Raw genomic sequence first — 26,642 nt, 5'->3', positions numbered from 1 at the left:
ATAATTTTAAGGTCGTTGTTAATAAAGGAAATTGGGCGATAGGTACTGACGTCACTTGCATCTTTCCCTGGTCTAGGTATGACAGCCGTAGGCAGAATCTAGTGCATTATCCAGAGAGAATCCTTGCGCTGGGGAAAACTGCAGGATAAACCATTTAGGATGGTGCTGATTCTTTCCCTAATCAAACCTAGTGGCAGTTGCGCTGTGATTAGGATATCAGTTCTCTTCTAAAGCTTAACATATGGGTAAGCAATTAACGAACTAGCAGAATTCAGAAAAACTGTGCAAGCCTATCCATTCCAGTTGACCAAAAAGGGCCTCCTTGAGGATAAGTAACCCAACCAGTCAACAATTTAAATAAAGTGTGATAACCGTCACAGTGAGTGGATGTGTTTCCAAAGATCAGATCGAGGGATCTGAGAGGATGGGCAGCCTCTTTGGTCCAGAAGTCGTCGTCATGGCGGGTGAGAGTCCTTTGATCTCTTGGGTTGTTGTTTCTGCCAAATTGGAGTCAGGGAGCTTGTAGGGGAATGGTCGTTTTGGAAGAAGATGCCCTTCTGTAGGAGGGAAGTTGTGGCAGTTCCTGGGTGATCAGGCCAAGGTGTAAGAGCAGTCTCGCGCCCTCCATAAATGATGAGAAGTTATAGGCCTTATTCTGGTAAGAAAAGTTCAGGTGTAAAGGAAAAGTCTATCTATATACGATTACTTTTTGAGCCAAAACCTGCAGCAAAGGATTTGAAGAGCGCTGCTTTTGGATTGTGTATGTTGAGAGATCCCCAAAGATCTGCATTGGGTGTCCCAAGACGGGAAGCTGATCAGAGTTACAAGATGATTTCATCACTTCCTCTTTTACCACATAGAAGTGTGGTTTCACCATAATGTCCAGAGGAAGGCTGTCCTACTGGTTGTAGGGCCCTATGTGCTCTGTTCAGCTCCAGGCAGTGCTCTGGGATGTCAGGGATTAAGTCCTTGATGAACGCTCGGATTGCCGGATACACTTTTTTAACTTTTTTATTTTTTATTTATTTTTTTTACAATTCTTTAACTTACTTGGAGAGGCCATGGATTCTAAAGTTGTAGCATCTAGATCTGTTTTCTAAGTCGTCAGTTTCAGATATAGCGGTTTCTAATTGATCAGTAAGGTCCTGGATTCTGGCAGAGTTCTGATTAACTTTAGCGACTGGTCAGTTTTCTTTTCCTTGACTTCTGTCCTTTCCCCGATATGTTGGAGGTCAGTGTGGATCAAGGCGGTGATCTGTGCTGCTGTCTGCAATAGTCCCCTGGCTAGCATTTGAGATAAAGCTGCCATCATGGGGGGGATTATTGTGGGTTTCTGGCCCCCATGTCTCTGAGCTGGCTAAGAGATCCTCCAAAGGAGTCAGATTAAGGCCCCTCACTGATCTACCTTATTAAACATTCTGTGGAAGCTGGAGAGGATGCTGTCTGTAGTGGGGTACTCACTGTGCCCTTCTCATGCAGTGGACTGGCAGCGTGTTCGTTGTCGTGGTCCGCTATGGATACACCCCTCACATTTTTGTAAATATTTTATTATTTTTTTCTGTGACGATACTGAAGGAATGACTCTTTGCTACAATGTAAAGTAGTGAGTGTACAGTTTGTATAACAGCGTAAATTTGCTGTCCCCTCAAAATAACTCCACAGCCATCAATGTCTAAACTGCTGACGACAAGTGAGTACACCCCTAAGTGAAAATGTCCAAATTGGGCCCAAAGTGTCAATATTTTGTGTGGCCACCAGTACCTTCCAACACTGCCTTAACCCTCTTGGCAGTGCCGGGACAAGGTCATCCATCACTCAGGGCAAAGATTCCAAACTGTGTCCCCCCCATCATTATATGCAAGCTTAGGGGGTCCTATCCCCAGCAGTCATCTGCTTGTCAATAGGAGGATATTTTTTTTTAAGGGTGGAGTCATTGCAAGAACTGAGGCTGTGCATTGTGGGAGATCGCTGTGGCAGAGAAGAGATAGAGAGCACAGCCTCCTGGCTCTCTACTGCTCTCCTCACTGGTCCCAGCGTTTGGCTGACGGGAGTAGTGATGCCGCTGTCAGAATGGCTGAGCTCCCATCCCTGCAGTATACAACTGCTCCCAGGGCAGCTGCCCCTCCTGCCCATCCCTTGTCCCGGCCCTGCCTCTTGGGCATGGAGTTCACCAGAGCTTCACAGGTTGCCACTGGAGTCCTCTTCCACTCCTCCATGATGACATCATGGAGCTGGTGGATGTTGGAGACCTTGCGCTCCTCCACCTTCCATTTGAGGATGCCCCACAGATGCTCCATAGCGTTTAAGTCTGGAGATATGCTTGGCCAGTCCATCACCTTTACCCTCAGCTTCTTTAGCAAGGCAGTGGTCATCTTGGAGGTGTGTTTGGGGTCATTATCATGTTGGAATACTGCCCTGCGGCCCAGTCCCCGAAGGGAGGGGATCATGCTCTGCTTCAGTATGTCACAGTACATGTTGGCATCCATGGTTCCCTCAATAAACTTTAGCACCCCAGCGCTGGAAACACTCATGCAGCCCCAGACCATGACACTCCCACCACCATGCTTGACTGTAGGCAAGACACACTTGTCTTTGTACTCCTCATCTGGTTCCCGCCACACATGCTTGACACCATCTGAACCAAATAAGTTTATCTTGGTCTCATCAGACCACAGGACATGGTTCCAGTAATCCATGTCCTTAGTCTGCTTGTCTTCAGCAAACTGCTTGCGGGTTTTCTTGTGCATCACCTTTAGAAGAGACTTCCTTCCGGGATGACAGCCATGCAGACCAATTTGATGCAGTGTGCGGAATATGGTCTTAGCACTGACAGGCTGACCACCAACCCCTTCAGCCTCTGCAGCAATGCTGGCAGCTCTCATACATCTATTTCCCAAAGACAACTGGATATGATACTGAGCATGTGTACTCAACTTCTTTAGTCGACCATGGCGAGGCCTGTTGTGAGTGGAACCTGTCCTGTTAAACCACTGTATGGTCCTGGCCACCTTGCTGCAGCTCAGTTTCGGGGTCATGGCAATCTTTTTATAGCCTAGGCCATCTTTATGTAGAGCAACAATTCTTTTTTTCAGATCCTCAGAGAGTTCTTTGCCATGAGGGGCCATGTTGAAATTCCAGCGACCAGTATGATAGAGTGAGAGCGATAACACCAAATTTAACACACCTGTTCTCCATTCACACCTGAGACCTAACACTAACAAGTCACATGACACCTTAGAGGGACCATGGCTAATTTTCACTTAGAGGTGTACTCACTTTTGTTGCCAGCGGTTTAGACATTAATGGCTGTTTTGTTGTTGTTTTGAGGGGACAGCAAATTTACACTGTTTTACGAGCTGTACACTCACTACTTTACATTGTTGCAAAGTGTCATTTCTTCAGTGTTGTCACATGAAAAGAGAGAATAAAATATTTACAAAAATGTGAGGGTTGTACTCGCCTTTGTGTGATTCTGCATGTTGCTAGTTGGGAGTAATAAAGGAATCAAGGATCACTAAAAGTGGACTTGCACATTAAGGCTAAAGGCAAATGTCTTTTGAAAGAGACAAATTAAAACACTGTAAATAAATGACTGCACACTTTATTAACAAGGCTGAACTTACAGTAGGTTTCCTTCAAAATGGCTCACTCTTCTTTTCTTGTATCATTTTCATTGTGTTACATTAGAACTCTTCACAATTCTAGTTTACTGTATCTTTTTGATTGTTTAAGCAATAATTTCTGAACTTCCTAGAGTGTAGCTGTGGTTTTATCATTTTAAAAAGTTATGTAAAGGTAAATTATCCAGTAAATGCCACCTGTTTCACTATGCAGCAGAGAGAAAGATGGAGGTTTGTTGCTGCAAACTGTCCCTTTCCTAAACAGTGTGTGTATAGGTTAGCCTTTTAGCTACCATTCATTTTGTCCTCACAAGTTGTACGATTGGATCACAGGACGTACATTTCTTCACTAGCTTCTGAAATGTCACATCTGGTGTTTAGAGAGGCTGGGCTATTTTTGTAAGAAGATAATGTTGACCTATCCTGTTTGATAATGAGGGTCTTGTGAGCTGCAGATTATTCTTAGAAGTGTTACTGTGTTCTGTACTTTTAAAGAAGACATCATTTTTTTTTATCTTGTATGTAGAAGAATAAGAGTTTTTAAATGTATTTAATGTCTTTTTTTGTTTATTTTCTCATTTCCTACACAGAGAGGCTGGGACAGTTACATGGTATATTTGTTTGATAAGAGCAAGACTGCTTATGATGGACCCTTTCAACCAAGAAACCTTTCAGAATGTGTAAATTATATTGGTAAGTTAATATATGGTGCCTTACAGCCCCAGTAAAATTATTTTTAGTTTTACACGGGGAAAGACAGGGTTATACTTTACTTCTGTACTTCATTGGGATGATTTCTTCTCCCCTTCTGTGCTGGTGACCGTTTTGTGACTTGGAAAGGAACATGATGGGAACTTTCCAATGTAGAGCCCAATAGAATCCTGGTAGAGGCTTGAATCCTTTCCCACTTCATCCAAAAGCATTTGGACTGGATTTCAACTTTAAATCATAGCTTTGTCACGATAGCTAGAGATAAATGGGGGGGGGGGGGGGGGGGGTGGTACATCAACATTGTGCTGATCGAAAATATTGCATTTCTCATGCTTCACCCAGTTACAGTACTGCTGTAATGCTCTAGGGCAACCTTTCTCAACCTTTTCAACACAGAGGAACACTTGAAATAACTTTCTGGTTTTAAAGGACCCCTGCTAAAAACTCCTATAGCTACAACTCATGATTTAGTGTGATGGTCATTGGGAAGAATGCTCCTTACACTTATAGTCATTGAGAAGAATTACCCCCATACAGCTATCCGAAAGGTTCATTGGTCTCAGTGGGAACTTATCTGAGAGGCAGACATTTCTCATTGCTCAAGGAACCCCTAGCAACCTCTGAAGGAATCCTAGGGTTTCATGGAACCCTGTTTGAAGAACCCTGTTGTAAGGGGATGAGCTGGCCACTGGATGGTGTAGATTTTAGCTAAGTTTTTTACCTAGCAGTTGCTTGATTGCATACTATCAGACCTGCGTCTGAAACGGTAATCAAGCAACTAACTAATCAATGCAGGTAAAGTTTTGCACCATCCAGTGGCCAGCAGGCAGGTATATACTCTTGTAAAGGAGTAGGTGTTCTCTCACTTGGGCTCATTATTCACCACTTACACCTGTAGTTTCTGCAATCTAAACGGGTGGCTACAAAGAGATAATTCAAAATTGAAACTTAAAACATATATGTAATTTCTAATTTTTTTACAATTTAAGCTTTTTGGGTGATACTGTAATCTTTACATTGATTTTATATTTTTTTTAGTGCTTTAATCTATTTTGTGCCTGTTTAACCATGAACATTGATCACACATAAAAAACAAAAAACAAAAAAATGTTTTTTTTTCTTTTCATTTTATATAGTACAGGACAGCAAAGTTCAGCTTCCCTTACTACAGCTGCGCAAAGTATGGGCCGAGGCTGTTCACTATGTGTCTGGGCTGAAGGAAGACTATAGCCGCCTTTTTCAGGGACAAAGAGCAGCAATGTAAGTATTCAGCATCACTTTCTATGTAGAGCAGGCTATACAGGTAGTCAAAAAATATGATTGACAAGATTAAATATAGGGGTGAATCTCCCAACCAAAGATACAGACCACAAAAGGCCTCCCTGCTTTATTGATAATAAGTATAACCAAGATCAGAGGGGCACACAGATTAGGCTTTTCTGTGGCATTTGCTGTTAGGCAATTTTTTTCTCCTAAAAGTTTAAAATAGCTGACCAGTTTGGTTTTACCACTCCTTTAATTGTAAACTGTCCTCATCTCCTTTTTTTTTTTTTCTTAGGCTTAGTCTACTCCGCTACAATACCAACCTCACAAAGATGAAGAATACAATGGTATCAGCCTCTCAACAATTAGATGCCAAGCTGCAGTTTTTCAAGAAAAGCATTGAGATTGATTTGGAGCGCTACAGTGACCAAATGGCCTATGGAATCTGTGAGTGCATGTTCATTAACCATATTGCCATGCATGTAGAGCTGTTTATAGCTTAACCACTAGGTGGAGCTCTGTATATTTCACTTCTTATTTGCTTAAAGGGGAGTTGCGCCGAAAAAAAGATAAAATAAGTCAGCAGCTTCAAATGCTGTAGCTGCTGATATTTAAAATAAGGTTTTCCTGTCCAAGGTGCCCGCGTTGCCTCACCCTAAGCCGACCTGTCCCTTGGCTCCCGGGTGGATGTGCCGCCATCTTCAGTGAGCGAATCAGTTCACAGCCTGGTTCCCTACTGTGCATGCAAGAGTTGTGCTGCACGTCATGACTGGTCCCTGCTGATCTATCGCCAGAAGTTGGAGCAAATACCTGTATTAGACTGGTATCTGCTCCCTTCTTCCCCTTAAAGGTGCCAAATGTGACACGGATGGGTGGGGGCACGATAAGCGGAAGTTCAGTTTTTGGGTGGAACTCCGCTTTAAAAAATAATATATTAGATACACAGAGTAGATTGCTTTTGAGGGTCAGTCAATGTTAGACTTACATTTTCTGAAGGGGCAGTAAAGGATTGTAGTTGTGTGGCATTGGGAAGCAGAGACTATGTCATGAGCAAGTATGGCTTCCTCCATTTACATATTAATTGCAAACTGTATTTTAACATCCTAGCACAAATAAAGATCAATAATTTATTTTATGCATACATTGTGGGTTTTCAGCTTCAAACAGAAAATACAACACGGGCTTCTTCCCAAACCTTTGTTCTTTCTGTTAAAAGCACAGACAGTCTATTCAGCTGTACACATGCTCCTTAAAGCGGGAGTCCGCCGGGAGTCCGCGTTTTTTTTTTCTTTTTTAAAAGCCAGCAGCTACAAATACTGCAGCTGCTGACTTTTAAAATAGTGACACTTACCTGTCCAGCGCGCCCGCGATGTCGGCACCCGAAGCCGATCTCTCGATCGTCTCTCGGGTGCTGCCGCCGCCATCTTGGGTATGGGAATCAGGAAGTGGAGCCTTTCGGCTTCATTTCCCGATTCCCTACTGCGCATGCGCGAGTCGCGCTGCGCAATAAGGATGGACCCGCTGCCTCTGGGATCTTTGTGTTTCCCAGCAGGCAGCGGGGGACTTTTGGAAAGGGGCGTAATCTACGCCCCTTTCCGCAGAGAGCCATCCCGGAAGTGGGTGCAGATACCTGTACTGTACAGGTACCTGCACCCCCCTCCCCCCTGAAAGGTGCCAATTGTGGCGCCGGAGGGGGGGAGGATTCCAATGAGCGGAAGGTCCACTTTAGGGTGGACCTCCGCTTTAATCTGTTAACACTTACAGACTGGAGAGCTCTCTCCCAGCACACACACTGTCTCTTACAAAGTCACATATAGGCTATCTTGTTTTGACGCCATTTACCACGCAAAATGCCCCAGTGGTTTAAATATTATATGTTTTGTTATATTATCCATCTATAAACCATCTCTCTTATACTGAACGCCTAATAATATGAAAAATGTCTGTACTAAGAATCTTCTCTGCCTCTAGATTTAAAGTAAAATTTCAGCCCAAAGCCTGGTACACACGCTTAAGTTATTTTTCATTCAACCAAACAGGCCGAATGAAAAAAAACTGACAGATCGCTGTACTAACACAAGCAATGTTAGTACAACGGTCTCCTCCGCTGTGCTATTGTGTTCTGACAGGGCTGCCATTGGCTGCCAGCGCTGATCGGACTCTGTCGAACAGGGAGCTGTACAAACAGGCCGAGAGTTGACCGGTTGCTGCTGAACCAAATGTTTTCTGTCCAGTTTTTATTTGGCATTACACTAGCTATTCCAAAAAATGTTCCGTCCCCCACTGCTACCTATTATGTCTAACCTTTGTAAAATAACATCAGTATACTCGCCTAGTTTTAGTCCACTTCAATTCGGTCATGTGACCTTGCAGCTCCGGCTTCAATCTGTCAGTGAGCAGTAGCTGCAGGGGAGAGGAGGGAACGCAAACAATGGCTGGGATATGGGAGCCCATGAGGTGAAGTCGTGGCTCCCGCAATTCCTAGCGCTTACTCCTCTCCCCCACTGTTTCCAATCACTGACACAGGAGATCACGAGATCGGACTGAACTGGACTAACAATAGGTAAGAACTCACATCTTTTTACATAGGCTAAGCAAGATAGGTAGCAGAGGGGGGGGGGGGGTGTATGGCATTTTAAAGCATAGTTATTGATAGGCTGGAATTCCACTTTTAAACCTTTTTTTGGAAGTCTGATTTAGATTTTTTTTTTTTTTTTTACTTTATTTTGCTTAGTTTGCAGTGTTTCCTTGCTGTCATTAGCAGTTCACCTATAGTTCACTTCTTGCTGGGCATTCCTAAATAGGCAAAGTCAACTTGCCCATGCAGGGAAAAGCATCAGTGTTTTTGTAAAAGGCCTTCCCAAGGTTATACTTTCCTTACCAGTGCCTTATGTTTTTCAATTGCCTGTCAGCTTGACTGACCTCAAAGATTCTCACACCTTCTTGCAGTAATCTTAAAAGTTAATACTTTTAAAAAGTTAATAACTAAAGTTATTACAGACTTTAGAGCAGATTTTTTTTTTTTAGCCATTGGGCTAAAAGACTAATGAACCTTTTCTCTACTTGGCAGCTTCAGAGAAGATGCTGAGAGCTTGGAAGGAGATGGAGGATCGAGCGGTAGGATGTGCGAAGGTAATATTTGAACCAACTAGGCTGTCCCTCATAAAAGAATAACATTTTTCTGAAGATGTTTATTTGTATATAGTATATAGGTGAGGTATGGCAATTTGTCCTCTCCACCAAAAGCTGATATTTCAGTATGTTAACAAAACTTACCTAATTAGGGAATATTATCTGGATTGTTTTGCCTGTCATTAATTTTTGAGTTTAGTGCTGCTTAAGGGCTTTGGAGGAAACTTGCTAGGTGTCAAGGGAAAGCTATATATAAAATATTTTTTAGTTTCCTGCCATTCTCTGCTTTTCCCTTGTCTTCTCCCCATTTGTTCTTTCTAAAGAAGAGATTGCGTATGACACTTTTGTTGCCTTTTTATACATCAGAAGTGTCAATGTGAATCTTTAAAGCGTTACTAAACCCAGATCCTGCATTCACTATATCTGGTCTCCCACAGTACACAGAACATGGAAATGTAATTATTTTAGTAATAAACGGATAAATACTTTTCCTCATCAGCAGTATATAGCAGCCTTGTGACTTGTATTGGTTCCTAATAAAGCTTGTAGGAGGTGTTTTCATTCTCCTCTGATCCTCTATCTGGACAGTGCTGATTACATACACTCTCCCAAAAAAAAAACTCTCTTGCAATACACACCGAACTGAGCATGTGCAGCCCATCCCCTGGCTCTGTAAATATCAGGTTTTTAGAGACCATGAAAGAAGAGGCAGATCAGAGATGACAGGATCAAACAGCCTTTATACAAAATGTAAAGGATTAACCCCTTAGGTTCTAAGGGGTTAAGACTGATGGCTGTACTTCTGTGGATCACACCTGCTGACCTGTTTTTAGCAGGCAATGGTCTGAAGTCACAGAGCCGGTCCAGGCTGGGAAAAGATTGTGACAATCTGGTCGGGATCCTCCCAGGAGCCCAGACCAGCACCTGGCTCAGCCTCTCAACAAGCTCCTGAGAGCCTGAGCCATCCACTCCCACCCCCTCCACAGCCCGGGTTGGGGGGTCCGAGCAGACAGCAGTGACTGACAGTCACCAATTGTCCGCTCATGAAGCTGTGAGAACCAAGCGATGTGTTAGGTGTTTATCAGTCTAAGAGCCAGCAGGGGACAGATGCAGCATTGGACTGATGCTGCATGTACCTAGGTAAGTTCGATTCTTGAAAAAAAAAAAAAACGGAACTTCTCTTTTAAAGTTGACCATAGACGTACAAAGGAACACAGTAGTGCAGATATGATCTAACTACACAGAGGCACCTGTCTGCCTACAAGGTCCTAAACCTGTATGTTTCACCAGACACACTGGTCTAGTTTGCAAAGGTTGTTTTCCTGAGAACAGTTGGCTGCAGTGTCCACTGGCATAAACCTAAGATCATTTCATGTCAATGGCTAGATTCCACTTTGTGTCTATATTTCTTTGTAAATCGTTTGTAAATATTCTATTGTATTGCTCTGAACTCACAGGCTGGACAAATTTCCTTTCTGGATGACCAAATAATGGGACTCCACACTGAGATAGTTGAACTACAGAGGAGCCCCTATGCACGTAGACAAGGCGATGTTATGGAGCTCCTGTAAGTTCGCATTGAGCAGTTTTTGCATGTTTGTATGTATGCCTTTTTGTTGCTTGGTTAGATTTCACCGCTGTTTATTTTTTTGTGACTTACCACAGAACCCACTGGCACCACTACTCAGTGCAGCCACCTTTCCTCTGAGTTACTACTTCGCTCTATTTTTCCCTCTACTAGCTGTAGGTTACACAGAGAATAGAGTTTAAACTTAACTCACAAAGCTTCCCTAACCTAAAAGTCTTGACTGGCTAAGATTAATGAATTATTATAACAACATAACTTATTTTACCTCCTGATAATTATATTTTAAAAACGTTCAGTTCACCAACATTGATGTCACCAAGATGTGTAATCTTTATTTTTTCATGTTAAGTGAACATTGTTCTAAAACCCTTTTTTTTTCACAAAATGTTATTTTATCCCAAGAAGTGTTATTTTGTCACCGCCTTGCCTAGAAAAGTTTTCCTTTTCTCCCCCATAGACAGTTATTGACCCTCCTCAAGTATCATTGCCCTGAAGCTGGCATTATTTTGAGGGGTGATAACATGAACAGTAATATAAAAGCACTGGTAAAATACCAATACTTACAGAGCTGACTAAAATGTGTAATGTGAATTGAAATCTGAAAGTTATGAAGTAAATAAAACATGGTATTGGGGAAATAACACTAGAAAAAATTTTTTTTGCAAATTAAAGTACAGCCAAAGCTCATCTGCAGATCATTTTGCACTCCTGTGACCTGTATTCAGCAGACAGTGGGCTGACGTCACAGAGCCGGTCCAGACTCTGGGAAGATCGCAAACATATGGTTGGGATCCTCCTGTACTGGCACCCGGCTCAGCCATTCAGTGGGCAACTGAGAGCCTGAGCCGGCTGCTCCCACCCTCTTCACAGCCGGCTGCTCTTGCCCTTCCAGAGCCCTGCGCTCCAATAATCCCGTGGGGGGGGGGGGGCTAGGGGTTTAGAGCAAAGAGCCAGTGACTGATAGTTACCAGCCCTCTGCTCAGGGAGCACTAAGAGTGGTGTTTGATCGCTCAGTTCTCAGCTTTTAGAGCTGTCGGGGGACAGATGCAGCATTGGACTGATGCTGCATCCACCTAGATAAGTATGATTTAAAAAAATAATACAAATTCCCATACTTCTCCCACTTTTATCAGAAGTGTACCATCTGTGTAACTTGTGCAAGATTTGTAGAGAATGAGATAGGAGAAGAGAAGTGGTTGCACAGTGGGGATTAGAGGGGAAAGGGGAAAAGAGCTTTGTCGGTTAAATATTCTATCTGTATGCTCTGTGTAACCTACATCCCTCTTCCACCTTCCCCCATCCTGCATACAAACAACTTGAATTCTGTTACTCACCACTAAGGGCTTTTTCACATGAATTTTAACTTATATAAGAGCAGTGTAAACGGTAAGCTTTTAGAAAACATTTGCAGTGCTTTCAGCATGCTTTGGTGAAGCTTTTAAAGCACCCCTCCAGTTTTTAAATGTTGGACACAGACCTTAAAGTGATTGTAAAGGTTTGATTTTTGTTAAATAAATAACAAACATGTCATGCTTACCTGCTCTGTGCAAGGGTTTTGCACAGAGCAGCCCCGATCCTCCTTTTCCCGGCGGCGCTCCTGGCTCCTCCTCTTCATCGGGGGCCCCCACGGAGAGCCACATTCCATGGGGGCATCCGAGCAGGCACGATCCCTAATCCCACTTGTGTTTCCATTAAAACAGACAGCAGGACTCGGCCCCGCTCTCGTGTCACTGGATTTGATTGAAAGCTGGGGGAGCCAATGGTTGAAAGCCGAGGGACCCCTGCTATCAATCTATCCAATGAGGACCCGAGGCAGCAGCTGGAGCTGCAGGGCTCATGCTTGTTTCTGGAATGATCAGGCTCGGGTAATAAAAGGGGGGGGGGGGTCTTGGGGGCAGCTGTAGTACAGAAGGTTTTTCACCTTGCATTGAAGCATGTTACGAAAGCCTGCTGAAGCCTACTAACAGCTTGTTTAAAGTGACAGTCAGCACTCCCATTAAGATATGTGTATAACATTTCCATACAGGAGTTGAAGGGCAATTTAAAGGCTTGGAGAAAGCTGCTTGAAGCTTGCCAAAAGCTCACCGTTCATGCTGCTCTTATGCAAGCTGAAGGAACAGGCCAAACATTTATCCTCTTACTTCTCAGTTACTAATTCTCTCTATTTGCCCCTTCAGTGGTTGCAGATTACACAGAATAGATTTCAGTAGTCTGACTCTAATCTACAGTCTGTCTTGAACACTCTGAAATGCAACTGTTACTACTTATTTGTTATCCCTTCCACTAGCCCAGCTGCATGTTACACAGGAAATCAACGTCCAGAAATGTTATCATTGCTGTACTATACCTGTGCTCTCATGCTTTTCTAACTCTTAAGTGTCAGAGTAGATTGTGATGTATAATTAATATATTTTCTCCTAGGGAACAGAAGGCTATAGACTTATACAAGCAGTTAAAGCCTCGGCCTCCAGGTGTGTAATTGTGATATCTGTGTAGATGATAATTATTTTTTTTTTTTAACAAGATGTTGATATTTTATCTAATGCTGACAATCCATTTCTTTTAAGATAATGCTTACAGTGATAGTACCGAAATGGTGAGAACCATTGTGTTGACCGTACAGGGCCAGGATAAAGTTTTAAAGGAGCTATTTGGACATTTGAGGTAAGCTTAACCACTTCAGCTCTGGAAGATTTACCCCCCCCCCCTTCATAACCAGGCCATTTTGTTTGCGATATGGCACTGCATTGCGTGGTTGTGCAATGCTGTACCCAAATAACATTTCTGTCCTCCCCCCATAAATAGTTTTGTTTTGGTGGTATTTGATCACCACTGCGGTTTTTCTTTTTTGTGCTATAAAGAAATAAAGACCGACAATTTTTCTGCTATAAAACATATCCAATTAAAAAAAATGTAAAAAATCAAATTTCTTCATTAAAAAAAAAAGCATTCCCAAAAAAGCGTATATATTGATTGGTATGCACAAAAGTTATATCTTCTACAAACTATGGGATATATTTATGGAATTATTTTTTTTCTTTTTACTAGTAATGGCAGCAATCAGCAACTTATAGCGTGACTGCGATATTCAAATCAGACACTGACACTTTTTTGGGAACCAGTGACACCAATACAGTGATCGGTGCTAAAAATATGCACTGGCACTGTACTAATGACACTGGCTAGGAAGGAGTTAACATCAGGGGGATCAAAGGATTAACTGTGTGCCTAGCCTGTGTTTTTGTACTGTGTGGGAGGTGCTTTTACTAGCGGAAGACATGGATCCTTGTCCCAGGAACACAGGATCCATGTCAAAAATAAAGTGTAAGCGCCCAACATATATATATATATATATATATATATATATATATATATATATAACTCTTAAAATAATACAAACGTGTGTGCACACATGTGTAGCAAATGAGTGTAGAGTGACCCCAAAAGAAATGGGGACAATACTGGTATATATATTGAGAAAATTAATAAGATAAAAAGTGACAACCTATAAATATGTGCATAAAATCAGTTGAAAACTGTATAAATACTTATCCCAGTGAAGAGAGAAACAAAACAAAAAACAATCAGCATAAACACATAGAGGTATAACTAATAAAAGTGATAAAGTCCATAATAAGACATGCAAGATATAAAGTCCATAAAGGAACGTGCAGAATGTCAGTCCCAATGTGTTACGGTATCAACTGAAATCCTGTGTTGTTGTGACCAAAAAAAAGGTTTTCCACCCTGTGACGCTCCCACCACCTTGCGGGGTGCAGGCTTACCGAATAAATATGACCCAAGCAGACATACGCCTCAGGGGTCAACCAGAGCTTGTAATCTCGGCTAAAATGGTCCCAAATTAGGTGGCCTTAGATACAGACAAAAAATAAAGCAAAAAACACACTAGAGATAGATATATATATATATATATATATATCTCTATCTATCTATCTATCTATCTCTAGTGTGTTTTTTGTTTTATTTTTTGTCTGTATCTAAGGCCATCCATAGACGGAGCGAACTTCTTTACTGTAACCATGGCAGTATTGACAGGAGAATCCCTCCCATGCAGCCATTGTATTCTCCTAGCAGGGGGGCAGGGGAAGCCATCCCTGCTGGGAGAACACAGTGTTTAATGCAAGCAGCTATAACAGCCGCTAGGATTAATTTCATGTAAATCCAGCAGACTGGCGGTATCCAAGGTGATCGGTCAATCAACTTTGGTAAATACAGCCTGCCCATAAATGGTTTGAACCTCACTGGTTCAACAGGAACCATCTATGAACAGCTTCAGAGATATTTCCAATCCCTTCCTGGCCTGGTAGAAGGTGAGTGGAAATTGCCTCAGTAGAGATACAAACAATTAAAAAAATAAATTCTTAAGTTCTAAGGCCTCATATACACTGATAATGACATACATGCATTTATTTGTGTTTATAGAACATTTTTAAGTTACTAAATTTGAATAGTATAATTCACACATTCAGGTTACTATTGTTTATATAAAATAGAAATCTCTGCTTTCAGGGGCAGATTATATACTTATTCAAAATGGTAATGCAGACCCCTGATATTTCACTAAAGACCTAATTCCCCATTCCATCTGTGCAATGCTTTGCCATTGTTAATGGCACCCCAGTGGACCTTGCTAATGTATGTGCATTGCAGCACACTATAGTGCAGTGATGGCGAACCTTGGCACCCCAGATGTTTTGGAACTATATTTCCCATGATGCTCAACTACACTGTAGAGTGCAAGAGCATCATGGGAAATGTAGTTCCAAAACATCTGGGGTGCCAAGGTTCGCCATCACTGCTATAGTGCATATTAGCTGCTTATTATGTTGAAAAAAGGTGCATGCTCCCTTTAGGTGTGATTTCTATTTAAATAAATGGGCTACCCCAGCGCAGCTCACATTAATGTGGCTAAAAACATGCATCACAGCCTGTGCATTACTGCAACGCATGGGTGTGCACCTAGACTTAAACCTCCCCATCCCTTGTCTTTTAGATTTAGTAGGAATTTTGTTGCATTTGTGTCATAATGGTTTTAGTGAATTTTTTTAAAATCAAAAATACCTTTGATAAACACTAGTGCAACTATTGCCGGGCATACAAAATCAATGACATCATTATTTTATTCTACCAGTCCTGTGCTTACAAACTCTGAAAGCTATAAGTAAAACATTATAAAAATAGAAACATTTCAAAAATAGTCTGGCCACCCAAGGTCAAAACGGAGTGCAGGGCCTGGTAGAAAAGGGATTAAAGCAAAATTTAGCTCCAATTTTTTATTTTTTTTTTACAGATCCTAAAGTGGTAGTAAACTCAATTGAATTACTTTGCTGCATTAGAACCCTTAGGCTGGTTTCACATGAGCAGTCCGATCAGTTCTACCTGTCAGTTTTTCAGGTGCACCTGATCGGACCAGCCATTTTTCTCTAGGGAGCGGTGGGTGTCAGTGGACATGTGTCCACTTCAGCATCTGATCTGATCCTGTCCACCAAAAACAGACATATGGGAGATGCATTCCACATCCGTCCGGTGGATTAAATCGGATGACAGTCGGATAGAAACAGACAGGCGATCCGTTTTTATCCGACCGCCCCATAGAGAACAGCGAGGCTGTTTCTGCTCTGCATAGCAGAGCAGACACGGACCTGTCATCAGCCTTCTCAGTGTGGATCAGCAGAGAGATGGTTACAAATGAATATGGTACTCTATTTAAATTTTGTCTGACCTGTACCATTCTGTTACAGTCCAGATAGGATAGACATAATGACGTCCCCGGCGCATGCACATATTTGCAAATATTCACGGTATGCTGTGAGAGCCATCTCTCCATTTCAGCAGATGCCGTGCCTTCATCATCTACTTTCTATGACACTGCAATCCCGTGAGAGTACAGCCCCATGCACAGCTTCCCGAAACGCTGCATATGCCTTGCTATGTCACAAGGGGGGTGTAAACCTCAGTTTCTGTTGCCATTATAATCCCAGATCAAAAATGAGGCTTGGTTATCACTCAATGCACATGCGTGTGATTCCAGCCATACAACAAGAAAAGGTGATAGTTTTACAGTGCACAGATGTGGAAGAGAACGGTATAAATGGTACTGGCTTTGGATGGTAGAGAGGGAAAACAAAATCAGCTAAAAAAATAAATAAAAAAAAAAAGTATTGAGGAACGAGCAGGTTTTATTTACAAGGCAGATTGCTATGAAAGGTAGTGCCTACATTCATTTTTAGTTTACTACCGCTTTAAGGGGGGAGTCCTGACTGTCTCTTTAAGCAAACTACTAGTAGGATGTTCTCATACTTGAGATAAGCTTAATGAAGCCTTTCAGAAGCTTGTTTAAAGTGACAGTCAGCAGTCCCTTTAAAATCTGTATTACCTCCCAAGCTGTAGCTAAATTATGCTTTGAAGGTATCACAAAAACTGAAGCTGGCTGAAAGCCCTGCACACACTGTTCTTATCCAAGCCAAAGCCCATATTCACTAGGCCTTACAATGCAGATTTAGTTGTTGTTGTTTTTTTTTTTTTATTTGTTTTTTTTCCCTTTACTAAAAAAAAAATATGTTTGCCCTTAGCCGATTATTGGGTTGTAAGCAGAAAATTATTGAACTGCTGCCTCAGATCGAGATGACCATAAATAACATTAAGGAAGCTGATAGTTCCCTGATGCAGATGCAGGCCAAACGTCAACGAGAAATCTGGCATCTCCTGAAAATTGCTTGTGTAAGTATTTTTGCCTTTCATATTACTGTTTAGAGGATGGATGTTACAAGCTTTTGTAGTGAAGTTGTATATGTAAAAAATTTGCTTATAAGTGCAGGGTAGTGGGCTTCTTAAACCTTGGTTTCTTCAGTGGTGAGATCAGCCTATTATAGTTTGTTTCTGTTCCTGTCCACCTTGTAGTTTTGGAGTTCCCCTACATTCTGTGTTTTCCATAACTTAAGACAAACGGAAAAATCCAATCGTAATAATATTTTTTATCATGTGATCTTGCATAGCCTGAAGGCTAAGAGTGTTGACACAGATTTTAAGTCATCAAGAGAAACAAGAAACTATGTGGTTAAACTTAAAGTAATACTTTAGTCTTGTTTGTTTTCTTTAAAAATAACAAACATGTCATACTTGCCTACTCTGTGCAATGGATTTGCATAGAGCAGCCTAGATTCTCCTCTTCTCGGGTCCCTCTTCTGTGCTCTTGGCCCCTCCCCCCTGCTAAGTGCCCCCACAGCAAGCAACTTGCTATGAGGCACCCGAGCCGATGCTCTGTGTCCATTCAGACATGGAGCTGCGGTTCGGCCCACGCCCCCTCTCTCTCCTGATTGGCTCGCTGACTTTTATTGGCAGTAGCGGGAGCCAATGGCGCTGTGCTGCCATCTCAGCCAATGAGAAGGGAGGGTCCCGGGCAGCCAAGACAATTCTACAACATCACTAGAGAGAGAAAGGGGGCTCAGGTAAGTATTAGAGGGGCTGAGGGGGGCTGCTGCACACAGAAGGATTTTTATCTTAATGCATTAAGGTAAAAAAAAACATAATTGAAGGATGGGTGGTTCAGCCAGGAATCCATGGAAAGTCCATAAGTAGGTATGAGGAAATACATCAAAGTGATAAACCATGGCAAGTCACATGTAGCACTACATATTCAGCTATATTCTAAGAAAAGGCTAAACCACAGATGTGCTCTAATTCAGATCAACATTGATGCTATGTCCTTTCTGCAATAGTATGCTCTGTCACTTCTGAAATTGCTGGGTTGCAATTTTCTGTTGAATGTACACTGAGCTGCGCATGCTCAGCTTAGCATGCAGTCTCAGCATGGGGCCGTGCGCATGCACGGGAGTTGCGTCGTCCCCTCCAGCCAACCAATAGGCTGAAAACTTGCATCCAGAAGAAACTTGAGTAGAAGATGTCAGCAGCCGGCGAGAGATTATTATTACCGTATATACTCGAGTATAAGCCGAGATTTTCAGCCTCTTTTTTGAGGCTGAAAGTGCCCCCCTCGGCTTATACTCGAGTCATCGCTGTCTGCCCGCTCGATCAGCGTGTCGAGCAGACAGACAGCGGCCATTCTATTCAAAAGCCGCGCCTCCGGCTCCGCCTTCGCCTGTGATAGGCGGAACACTGAATTTCCCAGCAGCCTGTGTTCCGCCTATCACGGACATCGTATCATCCTCGTACTACGGACGAGGATGATACGACGTCTGTGATAGGCGGAACACAGGCTGCTGGGAAATTCAGTGTTCCGCCTATCACAGGCGAAGGCGGCGGCGCAGCTTTTGAATTTTACAATGGCCGCTGACGAAGAGGGCACGGGACGGAGGCAAGGCAAGGCACGGCACGGGACGGGACGGGACGGGGGCAAGGCAAGGCACGACACGGGACGGATGCAAGGCAAGGCACGGCACGGGACGGAGGCAAGGAGGCAAGGCACGGGACGGAGGCTCGGGACAAAGGTAGGCTGGACACACACACACACACACACACACACACACACACACACACACACACACACACACACACACGGATGGAGACACACACACACAGGGATGGATGGATGGATGGAGACACACACACACAGGGATGGATGGATGGATGGATGGAGACACACACACACAGGGATGGATGGATGGATGGATGGAGACACACACACACAGGGATGGATGGATGGATGGAGACACACACACACAGGGATGGATGGATGGATGGATGGAGACACACACACACAGGGATGGATGGATGGATGGACACACACACACACAGGGATGGATGGACGGACACACAGGGATGGACGGACACACAGGGATGGACGGACACACACACAGGGATGGACAGGCATGTCTCACCCTCGGCTTATACACGAGTCAATAAGTTTGCCAGTTTTTTTGGGGGTAAATTGGGGGCCTCGGCTTATATTCGGGTCGGCCTATACTCGAGTATATACGGTATACAGGATTTATATAACGGCAACAGTACAACTGTCATATCGTTGGAATGGCAGTGAGTATTCTGTGACTTTAGTCATGCTTTAAGTTTGCTTGTCATTTCCAGCTGATGCTCTCATTTATAGGATATTATAAGATATATAGTCTAGACCCTCCGCTGCTATCAGCAACACCAACCCTAATTGATAAATATTTTGAAAGAAAAAGGGATGTGTTTTGAAGAAAAAAGGTGTTAAATGGCGATTCCCTGATTATATAGCGTACACAAAAATTAATAAAAGCAAATGTTTATTAATGTAGATAGAAAACAGTACATAAAGAAAAAGGGCTAACACATAAGCCCATAGAAGGCTAAAATCACACATATATCTATATCGTAACATGAAAAGGTGTTGTACAGAGCTTGTCAAAAAAATAACATTAAAAAGTGTAACATGGAGCTTGCCAACATGTTTCCAGGCACAATGACTTCTTCAGGGCTTCATTACACAACATCTGGCTCCACACCCACCTATATGCTGTATATATATATATATATATACACACACACACCTCGCAACCACCTAGAGGTGGAGGCACAAAGGTAAGGGAGGGGGTAGATGGGGAAAAAAAAAAAAAAAAAAAATATATATATATATATATAAATTAAAGTGGGGGAAAAGATGATAGAAATAACCAATACAACAGTAAATGTACCTTCAATAGTCTGACACGTTCACACTAATAAGGGGAGACCAGTGAAAAAAAGCCAGCCTTGCAAGTCCCCATCTTATAGGGAAGACCCCCAATTGGGACCAACAACCCTTCCTAAAATCTTTCACATCTTAAAGGGCAAAAAGAAAGGACTCCATTTAGATAACCATACATTAATATATCACTGAGATGATAACTATGTATTTTATAGAGACACATACCGTGTCACAATATAGATGCTATATATAAGTCCCACCTGGATATGGAGGATCATTCAATATCCCAAAAAAAATTCTTCAGTTATACAATCACTGTCCAGGGTCTATAACATCTAGTGGGTCAAACAGTCAGGATATATTACTCTGCAAACAGGTATATATGCACACATCAGGAATATACACAAACCCCAAAAAACAGCTATAAGCTACTACACATAAATCAAAACAAAATTCCAATAATAGCTGCTTACCAAAAATGTAATACATTTGCCAAATTGAGGATTAAAACGTAGATATCTCATGTGTCTAGATGAAAAATGGGGGTATATCCTACATACAGGGTACACACAGCAGCAAAAATCTGGGTCTCCTGAGGAACCTGCACTCCAGTCTAGAAACTCCCAAAACCAGCCTGCCCCTCTTAAAGGGAACCAGAAGGGGGGCAGTCTGTAGGGTGCTGGGCGGGACCTCTCTACACTGACAAAGGAAATCCGCCAAACCTAAACCAGTCCCATGGGGCGTTAGGACACGCAGTGCCCATCTCGAGGCCACCACATACATGCTGCCATCTACACGCCAAAAGGGAGGGGGTCGTTGCATAACTTGCCACGTTCGTATACAGAACGCGGCCTGACTTATTTCCGGTCCTGTCATCCAAGATGGCTGCTAATCCAGAAGTGCGCTCCAAATACAAGCACAAGCATACAAACACATTTTCATATTATGTTATAGATATGTGTATGATTTTTAGCCTTCTATGGGCTTATGTCTTAGCCCTTTTTTCTATTTTCTACTGTTTTCTATATACCTTAATAAACATCTGTTTTTATATATATTTGTGTACGCTATATCATCAGGGAATCATCATTTAATGCCCATTCCTTCAAAACGCATCACTTTTTCTTTCCAAATGCTCTCATTTATAATTTCAGTAAAATCATTTCCTGCCTAAAGCAGGCCATAGACAAATAAAAAATTTGTGTCGATTGTCAAATCTTATGTTTTTTGCATCATTGGTGTGCCAGCTGCAACATGCAAATTTTGTGCCGCAACAAAAATGCCCAATTCAGAATGCTGTTTTTTTTTTTTTTTTTTTACAAAGTCGAAAACAATTGATGGCACAATCCATATGAATTATTTTCTGTTTTTCAACTCTTCTATGGCCTTCTTTACTTCCCAAAAAGCCAGATTCATATGTCGATTAGTCATTTAGGCAAGCCTGCTGTTCAGCACTTATCTTATACCGCAAAGCACAAGATCATAGAAAGCATTGAAGTACTTCTCTGTTGTGAAGTCTGTGGGTATCATGACTGAGTTTCACTTTGAGCTTTTGTTTAGCTGTGTATAAGTGCTCAGAAGAAAGGAATCTGTTTTTCTTGGCATAAATAGCACTTTTTAATGCAGCTGTTGCTTTTTAAGAAAATGGGCAACGGCTGACGTGAGATGAGCTTGTGTACTGAGCTTTCTGAATAGAGGAGTATTTGTTGTATATAGCATCTCCTGTGATTGTATTTATGTATAAGCCATCAATAATTGTCAGGAAATATGATAGCCAGTATACAGGTGCATCTCAAAATTAAACTATCATTTAAACGTTTTTTTTTATTTCAGTAATTCAATTCAAAAAGTGAAACGCGTATATTTTATATAGATACACTACTCACAGAAAGATATATTTTAATCATTTCTTTCTTTTAATTTTGATGATTATGGCTTACGGCTAGTGAAAACCTAGAATTCAGTATTTCAGAAAATTTGAATATTACATAAGACCAATAAAAAAAGGATTTTTAATATAGAAATGTTGGCTTTCTGAAAAGTATGTCCATGTACAGTATAGTGGGCACTCAATACTTGGTGGGAGCTACTTTTGCATGAATCACTGCATCAATGTTGCGTGGCATGGAGGAGATTAGCCTGTGCCACTGCTGAGGTGTTATGGAAGCCCAGGTTGTTTTGATAGTGGCCTTCAGCTTGCCTGCTTTGTTGGGTCTAGTGTCTCTCTTCTTCCCCTTGACAATACCCCACTGATTCTCTGTTGGGGTTTAGGTCAGGGGATTTGCTGGCCAATCAAGCAGAGTGATACCATGATCATTAAACCAGGTATTGGTACTTTTGGCAGTGTGGGCAGGTGCCAAGTCCTGCTGGAAAATGAAATCAGCATCTCCATGCAGCTGGTCAGCAGAGATGAACATGAAGTGCTCTAGAATTTACTTTGGACTTGATAAAACACAGTGGACCAACATTAGCAGATGAAATGGCTCCCCAAATCATCGCTGACTGTAGAAAATTTTGCATTTCATTTGGAAATCAAGGTCCCAGAGTCTGGAGGAGGAGTGGAGAGGCACAGAATCCAAGTTGCATGAGGTCCAGTATGAAGTTTCCACAGTCAGTGATGATTTGGGGAGCCATGTCATCTGCTGGTGTTGGTACTAGGGATCGGCTGATATCGTTTTTCCTGTGCCGATACGATACCGATATTTTAGCCACCTCTCCTGCCTATAGCCAATATTTTTTGCCGATATTTTGTATATTTACAAAAAAAAATTTACACTGTCATGTTAAATTTCTTTTGTTTTTTTATCACTGTTATTGCTGTCACAAGGAAAGTAAACATCCCTTGTGACAGTAATAAGCAGTGACAGGTACTCTTTATGGAGAGATCGGGGGTCTATAATACCCCCAAATCCCTCCTCTGCACTTCAAAGTATTCAAAAACGTCAATATCTGCATTTTTGAATACTTCATTTTTATTAAACTGGCGCTTTTAAGATGCCAGTAATCCAGGAAGTGATGTCATGACATTGCTTCCGGATTACTAGATTTGAGACCCGAACAAAGTATCGGCTTTGTTTGGGTCTTCAGCCAGCCGGTGAATGTGCCGGCTGGTTGCTCGGACCTCTCGGTGGGGTGGGAGAGCCCAGTGAGTGGCGGGGGGTGGGGGGGATGTGATGCAGCTGCATGCATCATTCCGGTAAAACCCCTGGAAGCAATATCGATAATATCAGTCAGTTTTTCTACCAATACTTCTAAAAGGGTGAATATCGGCCACACCGATAATCAGTCGAGTTGGTACACTGTATTTTATCAAGTCCAAAATCAGCGCAGCTCTCTACTACGAAATTTTAGAGCACTTCATGCTTTCCTCTACTGACCAGCTTTATGGACATGCTGATTTCATTTTCCAGCAGGACTTGGCACATGCCCACACTGCCAAAAGTACCAGTACCTGTTGTAATGATCATGTTATCACTGTGCTTGATTGGCCAGCAAACTCGCCTGACCTAAACCCCATAAAGAATCTGTGGGGTATTGTCAAGAGGAAGATGAGACACCAGACCCAACAATGCAGATGAGATGAAGGCCACTATCAAAGCAATCTGGGCATCCATAACACCTCAGCAATGCCACAAGCTGATCGCTTCCATGCCACACCGCATTGATGCAGCAATTCATGGAGAAGGAGACCAAATATTGAGTGCATACTATACTGCACATGGAAATACTTTTCAGTAAGCCAACATTTCTGTATTAAAAATCCTTTTTTTCATTGATCTTATGTAATATTCTACTGTTCTGAGATACTGAATTTGGGGTTTTCACTAGCTGTAAGCCATAATAATCCAAATTAAAAGCATGAAATGCTTAAAATATATCTTTCTGTGTGTGTAGTGCACCTATATAAAACATATGAGTTTCACTTTTAAATATAAAGTGCAGAGCTTCAAAAGCAAATCAAAAATAATGCATATGTGAATATAGCATATAATATCTAAAAAATGCAACTGTGAAAAAAAATGTGTAATTACTGTGTGATACTGATTACACATGTGACCAACAAAATACAAAAAAAGCATACATTGTATTATAAAGTGCAATAGCACATAAAGTGCCTAAAGATAAATCATTCAACAGTGAAAAGTCCATCAAATGGCTGGAGTTTAATGAAAAAGATCCTGCGTGATTTATAGAGCCTGGATCAAATGCTTGACTGCATGATACCCGTCACCACAGTGAGGTAAAAGGCTTATCGGAAAGCCAGCGACCACCCTTATTCAGGGGATCACAAAGCACTTATTGTCTCAATGATCCCCTTTGGAGCATCTCCCACCAGAAGCCTCCACATACACTAGGCAATGGTCAGACCAGAGCAGATATCCACAATATCAAGAGGTGCAGACATGCAAAGAAGTAAAGACTCCCATAGTGCAGTATTGTCTCTTTGTGGTAAGTTTAATGGTAAAAATTACAGTGCTGCATACAGGTATTCTGACTCAAAAATTTGTCTCCAGTACAAATTGAAATAAAAAGGAATTCCTTTTCGATCAAGCATGCGTGTGAGTGTGGCATGAATAAGGGTGGACGCTGGCTTTCTGGTAAGAACTTTACCTCACTGTGGTGACGCAGTCGAGCATCTGATCCAGGCTCTACATCTCATGTGGGAAATTTTTAATTAAACTCCAGCCCTTTAATGAACTTTTCACTGTCTAATGATTTAACTTTTGGCACTTTGTGCTATTGCACTTTATAATACAATGTATGTTATTTTGTATTATGTTGGTCACATGCATAATCAGTATCACACAATAATTACAACCATTTTTTTTCATATATGCACTTTTTAGATATTGTATGTTATATTCACATATGCATTATTTTTTATTTGCTTTTGAAGCAATGGACTTTATATTTTTACATGTATATAACCCATACCTTTCTTATACATAGCCATAGCTCTTAATATTAAGTGGGGCTTTGTCTAGCTTCTAACTTTCTGAAAGTGTTGTGCAGGATAAAACACAATTTGAGCATGTTTCCTTGGTACAACCTGCCTGCCAGCCATGGAACTTCACTGTAACTGATCGAAAACTAAAAACTGATTTAGTACAATTTATTGCGAACCATGCTGTAAATTTACTAGACATACATTTTTTTTGAAGCTTATCGGCTGTATGTGTTTTGTTTTTAAAACATATCCTGAAATAATAATGCGTTTGGATACTGATGCTGATCCTATGGCTTCAGTACTTTTTTTTTGGCATGCTTATTTGGGGTCATTTACTCAACATTTAGCATCAAGTGATAGCCAGGCAATTGGTCATTCCAAATGGGATTACAATTACAGCCTCTTTAATAGGCTTTGGGAGTAGAATTTGCTTGTAATACATACTGTTTGACTTGAAAATGTAAAGCAACTGGATGGTAAAATAAAGTATGAAGTTTGATATTTAAAACGTGAATTGTTTTCTTTATTTTTGTGCAGACGCAGAGCTCTGCACGCTCTTTGGGACCTGCTAGTTTAGAGAACTCCTCTAGTCCTCGTCCATCAGGTTGGTCAGACCCAAACTCTCCTCAAGCTCTCGCTTCTATGCTTCTTCCAAAAGACAGGAACAGGTATGTACTAATAAAATGCAGTCATCTCTTTCATTCATTTGCTGAGTTGCCCATTTTACTTGTCTAATATATAACAGATTGATGGTAGAGTGGCAAGATAAAAACAAATGGGTAACTTTTTCCTTTGTTACGTTTTACAGTATGCTTCACTGTTGTCTGCTTTAGATTGGCTATGCATAGTTTTGCTTTTTAAACATAATTTAAAACGCAAGTGTAATATTCTTCTTTTTAGGGAAGCATTTAAGCATGCCATAGATGAGAATCTGTTCTACCAGAAACAGCTGAGTACCCTGATTATGGAAAGCACAAAAGAAAAGGAGAACAGTTTAGTGGTGAGTTTATTTGTTTTTTGGGGCTTTTTGTTACTAGAAGTACCTCCTGTATTAGTCTCTGGTTTCTCTTTCTTTGCCTTAAAGTGGTTGTAAACCCTTACAACACACTTTCACCTACAGGTAAGCCTAGATTAAGCTGTGCTGTAAATACCGGTTTAGGAGATATTTACAATTCCCTGTACAAGGATTTCTTCTGCTCATGCACCGATGTACTTGGCGCATGCGCACTTTAGAAGCGTCACGACGTGCCGTTTTCATTAAACATGCCGTGACTGGCAGCTCCCGTGCACACGCGACTCCGGCCAGTCACAGAGCTGGAGTCCGTGACTCCGAAAGGATGATGGACGCTTCCAGCCGACAAGGAAATCTGTGACATCGCTGGCTCCTGTGTCAGGTAAGTGAAACGTAATAGGCTACTATGCAGTGCATAGTAGCCCATTATGCTTTGCCTTTGCAGTGAAACAAAGAGGAAGTAAACGCATCAGGGTTTACTTCCGTCTTTAAGGGATACATTCACCTTTCTTAACCTTGCGTGTTACACTCGTATTTAGGGTGTAATATGTTGCAAATATACCATCCCCTGTACCCCCCCATCACATGTTTTGGCAGCTGCCACAAGCTAAAGAAAATGCTCTGCCCCCTTGGCCGCCTCATTCGTTCCCAGTGTTCTGTGAATGAATGGACTGCAACTACTGAAAGTCTTTGTGGCTGTCTGCTTGTGGTTCTCAATGAAC

General features: G+C 41.8%; 1 protein-coding gene across 2 annotated transcripts in view; it reads left to right on the top strand.

The window, feature by feature from the left end:
* The window catches only part of CHUK (component of inhibitor of nuclear factor kappa B kinase complex), a 72,048-nt gene that overhangs the window by 41,678 nt on the left and 3,728 nt on the right, over nucleotides 1–26,642 (top strand). For both annotated transcript variants that reach the window (XM_077454050.1, XM_077454049.1), the window contains 10 exons: nucleotides 4,211–4,313; nucleotides 5,468–5,591; nucleotides 5,890–6,041; nucleotides 8,665–8,726; nucleotides 10,184–10,293; nucleotides 12,736–12,785; nucleotides 12,882–12,978; nucleotides 16,908–17,055; nucleotides 25,446–25,576; nucleotides 25,809–25,908. In XM_077454050.1, coding sequence (XP_077310176.1) covers nucleotides 4,211–4,313; nucleotides 5,468–5,591; nucleotides 5,890–6,041; nucleotides 8,665–8,726; nucleotides 10,184–10,293; nucleotides 12,736–12,785; nucleotides 12,882–12,978; nucleotides 16,908–17,055; nucleotides 25,446–25,576; nucleotides 25,809–25,908 — 1,077 coding nt within the window. The remainder of the gene's footprint in view (nucleotides 1–4,210; nucleotides 4,314–5,467; nucleotides 5,592–5,889; nucleotides 6,042–8,664; nucleotides 8,727–10,183; nucleotides 10,294–12,735; nucleotides 12,786–12,881; nucleotides 12,979–16,907; nucleotides 17,056–25,445; nucleotides 25,577–25,808; nucleotides 25,909–26,642) is intronic.

Source organism: Lithobates pipiens, unplaced genomic scaffold, assembly GCF_037356315.1.
Source record: "Lithobates pipiens isolate NorthernLeopardFrog02 unplaced genomic scaffold, aLitPip1_a1.2 Scaffold_25, whole genome shotgun sequence".
Classification (NCBI taxonomy): domain Eukaryota; kingdom Metazoa; phylum Chordata; class Amphibia; order Anura; family Ranidae; genus Lithobates; species Lithobates pipiens.
The sequence above is the reverse complement of the archived record's forward strand: the minus strand, read 5'-3'. Positions and strand labels throughout refer to the sequence as shown.